The sequence below is a fragment of the Austrofundulus limnaeus genome, unplaced genomic scaffold (assembly GCF_001266775.1).
Source record: "Austrofundulus limnaeus strain Quisiro unplaced genomic scaffold, Austrofundulus_limnaeus-1.0 Scaffold148, whole genome shotgun sequence".
NCBI lineage: Eukaryota > Metazoa > Chordata > Actinopteri > Cyprinodontiformes > Rivulidae > Austrofundulus > Austrofundulus limnaeus.
This window is the reverse complement of record NW_013952550.1, coordinates 667,241-679,641: the sequence shown is the minus strand read 5'-3', so window position 1 is coordinate 679,641 and position 12,401 is coordinate 667,241. Positions and strand designations below refer to the sequence as shown.

At 38.6% G+C, this 12,401-nt stretch overlaps 1 protein-coding gene across 4 annotated transcripts in view; it reads left to right on the top strand.

Annotated features, from left to right (window-relative positions):
* The window catches only part of ptprub (protein tyrosine phosphatase receptor type Ub), a 311,934-nt gene that overhangs the window by 178,173 nt on the left and 121,360 nt on the right, over nucleotides 1–12,401 (top strand). For all 4 annotated transcript variants that reach the window (XM_014016596.1, XM_014016595.1, XM_014016594.1 and 1 more), the window contains exon 6: nucleotides 11,016–11,190. In XM_014016596.1, the coding sequence (XP_013872050.1) occupies nucleotides 11,016–11,190 (175 nt within the window). The remainder of the gene's footprint in view (nucleotides 1–11,015; nucleotides 11,191–12,401) is intronic.

Genomic DNA, 12,401 nt, shown 5'->3' with positions numbered 1-12,401 from the left:
GTGTGTGTGTGTGTGTGTGTGTGTGTGTGTGTGTGTGTGTGTGTACTTGTTTTGCCTACAGAATGAGGACCATGTTAGGTTTTTATTCAAAAAAAGTGAGGTCCTTTTTGGAAAGTGAGGACATTTTCTTGGTCCTCACTTTATTTGCAGCTCTGCTGTGTCTTACTAGTCAGGTTTAGAGGTATGGTGTGAATTAAGTTTTTGGTTCAGGTTAGGGTTAGCTATAGACCAGTAATGGTTAATTTTAGGGAAAACRTCTGGGTTAGGCATAAATACAGTTACAAAAATGAATGGAAGTCAATACAATGTCCTCAGTTTGATGCAAATACAAGAATGTGTGTTTGTGTGTGTGTGTTTGTCTGTTGAATTTCTACATTAGCAAAGACTGGATTTGGATTATTTTCATATTATCACACTTATAATTTTCTTTTGCTGTTTATTTTTACATTTTGTYATATAAAATGAACACTTTCTAGTTCAGACACAAGACTGTGTGAGGGCTAGTGACCAAAGTTCGGCCCGCCAATTGGTTCATTCATCTCTTACTGTAAGCCCAAACCCCCAGTTTTCTACTTTAATTACTAAAAGTTTTTTCAGTTAAACATAGACATGTTTGGTATCTACAGAAACGTCAGAATCTTGGCTACAAGCTGGTAAAAACATTCTATGAAAACTCAAGACATTTAAAATTACAAGCAGTTGAATATAAAACTATGAAAGTGAAAATAAAATTGGTTTAAAATTTTGGCAAGTCAGAGATGTTAAAGTAATATTTGTGTTAAATATGAGGCATAGTGGGTTATTTTTGTTTTTTGATATTCAGGGTTCTATATGTTGTATTCATGATTAAATACAGCAAAATAAACTATGTCACAGATAACATATCTTTGTAATACTTGGTTTATTTACATCATGTCTTTAATTGCTGGATGTTCGGCCCCTGAGCTTTTGGCCTGCAGTAACTGTGGCCCCCAGAGCAATTTAGTTGAATACCCCTGCTGTATGACTTCTCTGATATACATTTTGTTGACAAAACGTACAGTAAAAAGTTACACTCACCGGCCACTTTATTAGGTACACCACGCTAGTAACGGGTTGGACCCCCTTTTGCCTTCAGAACTGCCTCAATTCTTCRTGGCATAGATTCAACAAGGTGCTGGAAGCATTCCTCAGAGATTTTGGTCCATATTGACATGATGGCATCACACAGTTGCGCAGATTTGTCGGCTGCACATCCATGATGCGAATCTCCCGTTCCACCACATCCCAAAGATGCTCTATTGGATTGAGATCTGGTGACTGTGGAGGCCATTTGAGTACAGTGAACTCATTGTCATGTTCAAGAAACCAGTCTGAGATGATTCCAGCTTTATGACATGGCGCATTATCCTGCTGAAAGTAGCCATCAGATGTTGGGTACATTGTGGTCATAAAGGGATGGACATGGTCAGCAACAATACTCAGGTAGGCTGTGGCGTTGCAACGATGCTCAATTGGTACCAAGGGGCCCAAAGAGTGCCAAGAAAAGATTCCCCACACCATGACACCACCACCACCAGCCTGAACCGTTGATACAAGGCAGGTTGGGTCCATGCTTTCATGTTGTTGACDCCAAATTCTGACCCTACCATCCGAATGTCGCAGCAGAAATCGAGACTCATCAGACCAGGCAACGTTTTTCCAATCTTCTCTTGTCCAATTTCGATGAGCTTGTGCAAATTGTAGCCTCAGTTTCCTGTTCTTAGCTGAAAGGAGTGGCACCCGGTGTGGTCTTCTGCTGCTGAAGCCCATCTGCCTCAAAGTTCGACGTACTGTGCGTTCAGAGATGCTCTTCTGCCTACCTTGGTTGTAACGGGTGGTTATTTGAGTCACTGTTGCCTTTCTATCAGCTCGAACCAGTCTGCCCATTCTCCTCTGACCTCTGGCATCAACAAGGCATTTCCGCCCACAGGACTGCCGCTCACTGGATGTTTTTTCTTTTTCGGACCATTCTCTGTAAACCCTAGAGATGGTTGTGCGTGAAAATCCCAGTAGATCAGCAGTTTCTGAAATACTCAGACCAGCCCTTCTGGCACCAACAACCATGCCATGTTCAAAGGCACTCAAATCACCTTTCTTCCCCATACTGATGTTCGGTTTGAACTGCAGGAGATTGTCTTGACCATGTCTACATGCCTAAATGCACTGAGTTGCCGCCATGTGATTGGCTGAWTAGAAATTAAATGTTAACGAGCAGTTGGACAGGTGTACCTAATAAAGTGGCCAGTGAGTGTATATTTCACAGTAAAAATATACTTACTGAATTTAGCATAGTGTGATGCTTGTTATTACCCGAATGAAAAGGAGAAGGCAGAGCAGAAATGTTGTTACCCCATCTGTGTACTGTTAGCAAAATATGTCATGAACCACTGAACGGATCTTTAATTGAATAAGCACCTAAACCAGAAGTGCCCTAACTATTTCTCCCAAGAGAGCCAGAATTAAAATCTATCCTAGGGCTGTAGGCCAAAAGCAGTAATATAATACATGAAATGCAAATACTCTTTAAGTAAAGTCCTTTTATGTTTTATAGTTAAACTAGCAGCCAGTGCGGTGGCTCATGGGACATTTAATAAATTGATGAGTATTTGTGGTCTTTTAAAAGGTGCAAATCTACATGTTTTTTTTAATCTAATCTTAATGTCTTTTGTAGTTACTTGTATTTTATGTTTAATTTGAATATAATTTAGGCCTTTAGCAAGGTTTGAAAACGTTTAATGTGTGATATATTAAAATAGTGCATGGAAGCTAAACTTAAAAGAGTGAAATAAATCAAATCAATAATTGATTTTTGTTCATTTGGATGCCTTTGGTTCATGTTTGGTTTATAATTCAGTGGAACTAAGAAAAAATAAAAGAAAAACATTCTACATTCCTCTGAGCAGTAACTTCCACTGATAAATGTCTATTTCATCCCTACTAAAGTCCAGATGACAGCTTTCACACTCCTTTAAATAATCTGCTTTAATATAGCAATCCCTCCTGAGTTTATTTTGATAAAACCGAACAACTGGAATACGAGCATACCCGTAACAGCTGCCTCAAGCTGTGAACAGAGTATGAGATGATCCATGTTGTTTTTTTATTTATTTGCACAGGAAATATTCAGGATAATTTGCAGAGTTTGGTTGGAACTCTGAATGCTGTTACTGTTAACATGCGTACCTCACAGTGGGGGGGAATTCTGGAGACGCTCTCCCACAGCTGTTTGTAGCACTCAGTGAGCATAAATATTTTTAGCTGCTACCTCCAATACGATTCTTGATGGAACCCATAAATGCAGAGCTAATGTGCATCTGTTAAAAACCCTGAACATTAGTCTAAAAAATGTACAAATAGTTTGCCATTAAGACATTATACAGTCCTCTCAGAACTCCCAACTTCCCAAAGTACTGTATATTCAATATGACCACCACAGGTAATTGAATTGCTGTAACTGCTGCTGTAATTGCTGTAACTCAGCTAGTTTTACATATATTTTGATAACAGCTGGTCTGGTGATAGCTGAGTCATCCCCATTACATACACTCTAAGAAATGAAATGTTGGGATTTACTTAAACATGTTATGTCAACTGGTTCCACTTAACTGAGTTGAGTAAATCCAAAGCAATGTACCCAATTTCTAACCAAAGAACATGAGTATGTTGCTTTGAATTTATTCAACTCAGTTAAGTGGAACCAGTTGACGCAACATGGTAAAGTAAATCCAACGTCTGTTTTTAGAGTGTACTTCGAGTACTACCAGATAACATGAAATCTTTATTTGAAACTTTGACATTAAAGGGGCGGTAGTATGTATTTTCCAGGCACATTCAATTCTATTCCACAATCAAGTAACTATGAAAATGGTGTATATACTGTATCAAAAATAAATCTGTCTTTGCATCATCGCCTATCTAAACTCCTTGAAATTGGCCTCTCTTTAGGAAACTCCTACCATTTTTGACACTCCCACTTCAGCATGTCTTCACAACAATGCTKAATGCCRTTTACAACCTTTAAGAGAGTTGTAAGAAGGTAGTCTCCTTGGCGTTCAACAGATGGGCAGTTCTACCAGGTTTTTGCTAGTTGTTGCTGCCGCTAGTAGTGGAGTTATGTGGGGGAAACGCTGTGGAATGTAGCTCTGTGGGAGGAGATTTGAGTAAATAGGCGGTGCGCTTTGTTCCAGCAAGTGTTTCAGGCTTGTTGTGGCCGTGCTTTGGGTACTCACGCAGGGCGTGYGCGCACCCTCGCCAGTGGTGTAGGTGTTAATACTTGACGCTATGTTGCTGTAGTAGTCTTCAAAAGGACAAGTGACAAAACACTTTATAACCTGTGAAAATGTTGTAAATAGGAGAGCAAAAGCTTGACAGACGAACCATTTGAATGGTGCGCTGCGCACACCGCCTTTGCGGGGTTATAAAAATTTGGGGGTGCACAACCATGCACTGGGACACCGCGCAGGGCCAATGCTCAGGGGCGGGGACGGCACGATTGACGTGTCATCTATAAAGCAGGCTTTAGGCAGCTCCACATGGCCTACCACAGGAGATTCAAGGATTTCCCAAACATGCATGAATGAGTCAAAGCAACACTGAGCATGTTTTTGATGAGAGAATGACATTAYAACATGATTTAAAGCTTTAAAAAGTCAATTTTGCACAACCAAACCCACCCCACTTTAAGTGTTCGAGTCAACAGTCTGTAAGCAAAATACCACATGATCCACTGGACAGATTTGAACAAATTTCATGGAAAKTTTTCATCAAATGCACATCTAATATTGCTTAATTTTTGGAGTCAACTTATTTCAAGATGGCTGCCRCAGTTAGTWTTAGCAAAAATGGCTCYAGCTCAGTCATTATAACAGTCATTGAGCCAAAGTGTGGTATGATTACAGCTAAGAATCACATTTTCCAAGGAAAAACTTGAAATCTTTTTAAAATAAAATATTTGGTTCAAGGTGGAAGACAATATGMATTCCTTCAAGGAATATTAMTTTGATTGTTTTAWAGTAGARCTRCWTCTCTTATAGTTTGTATTTATTTCTCAGTGTTTGATTTTTGCTGTCTTTTTCTGTAGTTGTTCGATGTCCGTTCCAAAGAGAAATTTTAATGGAGCGCACAGGGAATGAAAAACATCAGGTTTAAGTTTTTTTTCTGCACAAGTTAGTTGGACGGGGCTACACTTGTTGCCTTTGTTTTGAAATTTCTTTGCATTTTTTATTGCATTCATTAGCATCGATCTTWGTTTCCGATGTTTTCCTTTTCATCTACTCCGACTTGTTCTTTGAAGGTCGGGCGGGTCCGTACGGTCCTCCTGGTAAATCTGTCTCCTCGAGGACAAAGAACTAAATGTCAAGCTGTAGTCTTCTTTTTGTGTTGAAGCCTCATCTTCAGCACAGACATCTTACCTCTCACCAATCCAGTGTTAATCATGGCCGACCCAGGCAAACCCACTGCATTGTTGAAAACGAGACGCTGTGTGATTTAGGTAATTGAAGCGTCCTCGTTCACACCTCCTCAAACAGCCACCCGTTTTGTTGCAACACAAGGATGAAGACAAACGCTTTGGGTAATTAGCTGGCCTAACCATACAGACGTCTGCTGTAATGAGATATCCAGGCCTCACGGACGCCTTTCTGTTTGCTCCTCCTCTACCTTCAGCTGTCCTGTGTTTTTTTTTCCCTCCATGTGAACTCAAGTCAGTGTTTTTGGTGGCTGTTTTGATGTGTGTTTACTGTAACAGCTGCAGAGCTGTGTTGGCTGCACTCGCCTGCCAGATTAACAGATCGTTTTGTCATTTCCTTGCCAATTAGCCACAGCCAGATTGTTTTGATAACACGAAGCGATCTCACGCTTATTTGATTATTTCTCATTTCTCCTCTCTCTGTTCTGTAATCAAATCAACAAGTTAGGTGGCCAAAAAATAGKAGTTGTAAGAGAGAATAAAGACTAGATAAAATTCACTTTCTTCATAAATATACTGTGAACGCTGAGTGCTGAATGGCTTTGCTGCAATCTGTTGAAGAAGCTGAGTAAGTCTAGCAAAAAAGAAAAACTCTAGCTAAAAAAGTAGAAAAATGCTAGCTAAAAACAACAACAGAGTAGCTTTAAGTATCAAAAGGTTACAAATATCAAAATGATAACTAGGAGCTAACATTAGTAAATTGTTAACTAAAATACCTAAAGGTTGGCTAATAGCCAAAAATGAGCAAAATGCTAAATAATTGAAGCAAAGCACTAGCTAAAAGCTAAAGTATCAAAAAGACAACTAAAAGCTAAATATAGCAAAAGGCCAGCTAAAATGGCTAAAATGATCTAAAGGCTAAACAATTAAAATGCTAACTAAAAATTAAAAGTTGGAAAAAGATAACTAAATGTAATAAAATGCTTGTTAAAAGTATGAAAAGACGAGCTAGAAGTTAAACCAACAAAGAACTGACTAAAAGCTAAAAGTAGCAAATAGCTATCTAAAAGCTAAAACGTATTAAAATGTTAAATAAGACTTAAAAGAACAGCAATGAAAAGGTATACTGTATATACATACATACACACACACAAATTAAGTAAAGTACTTTGAAATGTGCGAAAGTCATAACACCCATCTCCTTTAATAGCTGAAGCTTTAAATCATGAATAGCTCAAATAGCACAAGTTATGCACAAGTGTCAAATACAGAACAACAGATCAGTTGCATTTACAATGAAGAAAAGATGATTCAAGTTTTGAAAGAGATAAAAATTCCTGCGGCTGCAAGATTTGTTTTATGCTTAACCTTAATCAGAGGGTGTGTGTTTATGTTTGTTTTCAGAGACTCAGGCYTGTGGTTTGTGTGGTTTTTGAAGGCCTAAAATCAGCGGTAGAAGAGAAGCGGAGATTACTGAGCGTMACCCAAAGGTTTTGTTGTTGATTCCATGATACTGACATGCTGTGGATTGTGCTTAAACTGGGAGATCAGAAAGAATCAGAAATCATATACAGCCTTTTCATACAAAAGCGAATCGCCTGAAAACACGAGAAYGAACATCAGATCRTATGTGTGGGTTTTTTCAGACACTTTGGGCTTGACAAACGCTTCTCGTTTTAATGGTGTGGAACAGTGTGAGAAATGCCCTCGCAGAGCTACACCAAGGTGAAAGACAACATTTGTTTGAATGTCCATCTTTCTGTTGCAACTTTAGTTTTTATTTACTTTCAGGCCTGACTCAGATTTGTCATCACGTGTTCCTTCGTTTGCTTCAGTTTCTTTATTGTAAATAAAACGCTGAGCTTTCCTTAAAGGAGTGCGAATCACAAAACAGCTTTTGAGCCAGAGTTTTAAACCAAAATCCTCTGAAGACGAGGATGCACGGCGTTAAAGCTGTTTTGGTTAAACCTTGCAAATTAAATTATCTCTTGGGATATTGTGAAAACTTGTGAGACGTGTTAGCGCTCAAAGAATATGAGGGTGACGATCTGCTAATGGCACACCAAATTTTAGCTCATCGTCTGAAATGAACACAGTTATTTTTGTGCTGGCTAATGTCATTTCAATGTGGTGGCTCTTATATTTGGGTGACTTCAAAAGTCAATCCATTGTAGAAGTGTTCAGTAATTACTTATTTAGAGTTTCGTTAGCATTCAAACAGAGTTGATTCCAGAGTTGGAACTTGGAATATGTGTTGGGTAAAATTCTTAGCATCCACTGTGGTTGGGCGGTACTGATCTTTTTCATATCGACATATTACCAATATATGGTACTAACAGGGCAGGATGGAAAGGGGTGGGGCATGGAGGATATATGGATTGTGGCATGATATTCTCTCCTGCTAAGGCCCTCTCTCCTTTGCCTTCGAACTTTATTCAACTTCCATGTCTTTTTCTTTTCTTCTTGTAGATTTTTTGGCACCTGTCAAATAACGATGGGCCTCTGTCAGAAAAGAGATTGGAGTGTTAATGTTTTTTCGGCTTGAGAGAAGGATGAGACTAATGTTGGATTAAGTGTTTTTTTATGAGACTACTGTGTTTCATTTTACCTGCTGCTGCATATCAAATAGGACAATCCAATTCTGAAAATAATCAGCGTGAATTATTTATCATAACTTTGGTTTTATTTGACATATCAACACAATTTAAAAACTGGTGTATAGTTTGTAGTTTCTACTTCTGACACAAATTGAGAGTTTCAGAGAAATCATATCTTTTTGGCTACAGATAAATAGATCATGTGACTAGGCTCCTAAAGGTAAAACACCATGGCTATATTTAAATACAGAGGTATACCATCATACCACCCAAGTCTACCTACAAGCACACCAAAATTTACCTCTGTCTCTTTAAAACATTGCAAATTAGAGTTGTTTTTGTGTTTGGTAAGGTCATTTACTAGGGTTGTGCCATGCTGGTATAAAAATGTTTCACTATTGGTTGTGGCATGTAGCCAATAACGATTAATAGATCACAATTGCACTTGCCTGTAGCCGATGTTGTAGCCTTGGTCAGTCCGCATTTTCTGGCTTTCTATGTACTCGGTTTACTGTGGTGTTTCAGGTGATCAAACAAGTTTGCAAGGTTAGGTTTAACATTAACTGCTCCATGCTGCCTTTCACTATTGGGCTCACATGCTTGCCTGATAGTGATGGTGTCTAATACATGAAAATACGTAATCACATGACATCACACAGTAATTGCAAGGTGGCAAATATTAATTGTTGACAGTTTTACTGACGATTAATTGCACACGACACGATTTTGCCCAACCCAATCACTTACCTGTAGCTGCCATTTTGAATGCTTCTGACACCAAAAATTAAATCAGTTCTAGATGTCTGTCAGGTAAAGACAAGCAAACACTTGTGCGTGCACACACAGTCGCGGGCAAAAAACTTTATTGCCACTTCATATTTGGTGGTGACCAATAATAAAAAAATTTAAAAATTAGATATTTTTTTGTTGACAAAGCAAACACTCTACTGCTTCCATTTATTAGACTTTGTCCTAAACTGATTAAACCTTGATGCATTAAAGCTCATCTCCCTTCCATTTCCAGCTGCCAGGCAGTAAAATGTTTTCACAGAATAACAGAACATGTAGATGGGCTGCATTAGGAGTCACACTCATGGCATGCATTATCTCCGTTCTCAGTATTATTTTAACAAGGTTCCATTTGTATTTATTAAAGCATGCCCGATTGTCAGATTGCAAGATTTAATCAGCTAGATGGCCCTACATTTCCAATTAAATTGAACATAATTGAACAATTCTCCTTTTTAATGACACCGCTCTAATAAGGACTGACCCATATAACAATAACTCAAGAGTGCTTTGTTACATTATTAGCTTAGTGTCCCTGGAGTTCACTGGGCAATAACTGTGTACAAGTGGTAGGTACAACAATAGGTACAAAGTGTGTGCGTAAATATGGAAGGTTTAAATGGCCGAGGACCAAACTGCATTGAAAATGGCAGGCGAAACGTGAGATCCAAACTGAAGTGTTTAATTAAACTTACATTGCTCATAATGCAGAACAGACAGAAGCCAAAGCTAAAAAGCCAGATAATTGGGAAAGTAAATCCTCTAAGCAGCCAGAAATGATCAGGATGAAGCATTAACTGCTAAGTGGCAGGGAACAAAGGAAACCTGGCAGAATATTTACTGGGACAACTAATGATGGATGAGCAACAGCTGAGTGGCAATTAGCAAACAGACCCATCAGGTGTGATGGGGCAGAAGTGAACACAATGAAACAGGAAWTGAAACAAACAGGAAACAAAACACGCAAACCAGAAGTGATCACATATAAAAGCAGATATCCAAGTTTACAAAACTTAACTCAATAAATTCTGTTTTTGTAGAAAATTCATTGTGAATGCTTAGCCCTGAACTTTGCTGAGGAAGTTGAAATGGAGTTGTTAGAGCTAAAAGAAGCAGACCATCAGCTAAAGGTTGTATAGCACAAGCTTAAGCTAAAAGTAGCACAAGTCTAGGTAAAAACTAAATGTAGCAAAAAGGTACAAAGTATCAAAATGGTATCTAAAATGGCAAAGACTACCTGAAAACTAAAGTTGCAAAAGAGTAGCTAAAAGTTGTAAATCACCGGCTAGAAGCTAAAGGCTGCAAAATCCTAGCTATAAGCTAAAAGTAGCTTTAAAAAGACCAAAAGAGAGCAAGTATGGTAAAGTAAATTTTAAAGAGAACATTTTTGAACCATTTAAATAAAACTCAGAAGTTTAATAGGAAAACAATACTAAGCACAAAAAGTAAGGAAATTTGTGTTTGTTAGGTTATTTCTTTGTTATAACAAAGCTTCTTGGCAATAAACCTTATATTGTTGGAAAGCTGGTAATTTCCTTGGTGTCACATTTGTAAGGAACATGCATCTTGCCAAACAGCTTGTTTTGTTGTTATTGACTCTTGTTTTGAGCTTCTGGTACCCCCAGGTGCTGCCACTCAGGTTCCCTATTTAAGATTTATTGCCAAGAAGCATTGTTACAACAACGAACTTATCTACTAAAACCAAATTTCCTTAATTTTTGTGCTAACTTTGTTTTCTGCCTTTATATTAGCTGAGAGTGATCTCTTTCACATTTTCAAAGAACTAACAAATAGTTTGAGATCCTTTATGTGGTAGTACCTTCATACATTTGTGTGTATTTGTGTCCAATGTTTTTGCTACTTGGTGGGGACCATTTTTCAGGAAAATGCATCCTGAAAAATGCAGCCATGACTTCGGAGGCTGATTTTGGGTGTGGGGGTTCAGTTTCGGACCAAGGTGTGAATTGAGTTTAGGTTAGTTTTAGGGTAAATGGTCAGGGTTAGGCTATAAAATTACCAAAAAATGAATGGAAGTCAATGGAAAGTCCCCACAAGGATAGAGAAACATGGTATGTGTGTGTGTGTGTCACTGTTTTATTGTACCACAACTGCACTGACCTACCCTCCTGTGTATGAAACATGGTGGGTTTACATGATGACCCTCTGTATTTTCTCTGACCCTGTCCTCTCTTGCTTTCCAGAGACACAATGGGGACATTTTAACAATGGCGTCGGTCAAGCATCTGAGTCATCGGCGCTTTGTGGTGTCTTTCCAGCTTGATAGCGTTCAGCGCTCCGACCAAGACCTGTACCGCTGCGTCACTCAGTCCCCTCGGGGCTCAGGGGTCTCCAACTTTGCCGAACTCGTCGTGAAAGGTAAAAAAGCATCCTCCTCTTCATCTCTCACTGTTTGCTTCTGGTTGTGCGCAGTTTTCCTGGAGGCACTTTCTGCTGTTCATGAATACGAGTTCAAAAAGAAAAATGAAGCACACTTATGTTGAAGGTGCAAAAGTCACAAAAACCTTGTTCTGAATGTATTCAAACAAAATGAGTTACTCATTTTGTTTGTCTGGCATGAAAGGTTTCATGACTGGAAGTTGTCAAGCATGCTGCCATCTTTAGCTCCTCGGCTTTATGTCAGAACTCCACTCGCTTGACTTGGGCTGCCACAGCCGCTGTCATATCATGAGCCACAGATGGTGACCTCACTCTCATTACTCACCACAGCCCAACAGCCTGACTCGACTCTGACAGCATAGTAATGACACGACAGTGGTTTGATGGCATAACAGACTCCAGGCCTCAGCTAAGTGGAAGATGAGAACAGGAAATGAGGACGCAACATATTCTCTGTGTTCTTGTCCTCTACTGCTGGCTCCTGTTGATGCTGATGCAAATTCAGAAGGAGCAAAAAAATGGTTTCATCTCTGTTGCTGTTTAACATTTCATTGGTAGATCAGTTGGTGGCTTTGGCACAGACTGAATAATTTCTGAATTTCAACTAGTGGGTAGGTTTCTTTGAAAGTTTCAATAGATATTCAGTTTAATTTATGCCATGGTTTGGTTTATTACAGAATACAGTACCTGGAATAAAGTGAGATGCCCACAAGACCAAGCCATTTTTAGGTTTATTTACTAGATTCAAAGATTCAAAGTGTTTATTGTCATATACACAGATGAAAACATGTTTCCTTGAGCAATGAAATTCTTTCTTTGCTGACCACTTTGAATGCCGAGAGACAACCATACTTACAAGAATAAACAAGAATACAAGAATAAACACTAAAAGAACACTAACAAGGTATTAAGGGATAACAGATAAAAAAAGACCACACTTAGAAAAAAATAAGTAAATGTGCTTTTTTAACAAGCATAACTTATTTCCTTCATGAGCCAGGTTATAGTTCCTTTATTCCCTTTTATACCAAATAACAGTGGTGGGCAGCACTAATCTAAAAATTAGTTCCACTAGGCCTAAAGCAATAACTCAAATAATTAGGTCCACTATGTCCTGATGCATCTCAGTAATCCAGGTAAAAAATCAAAAAGAAAAAAATTGTATAGGTCTTCTGGACGGGTTCTTCTCT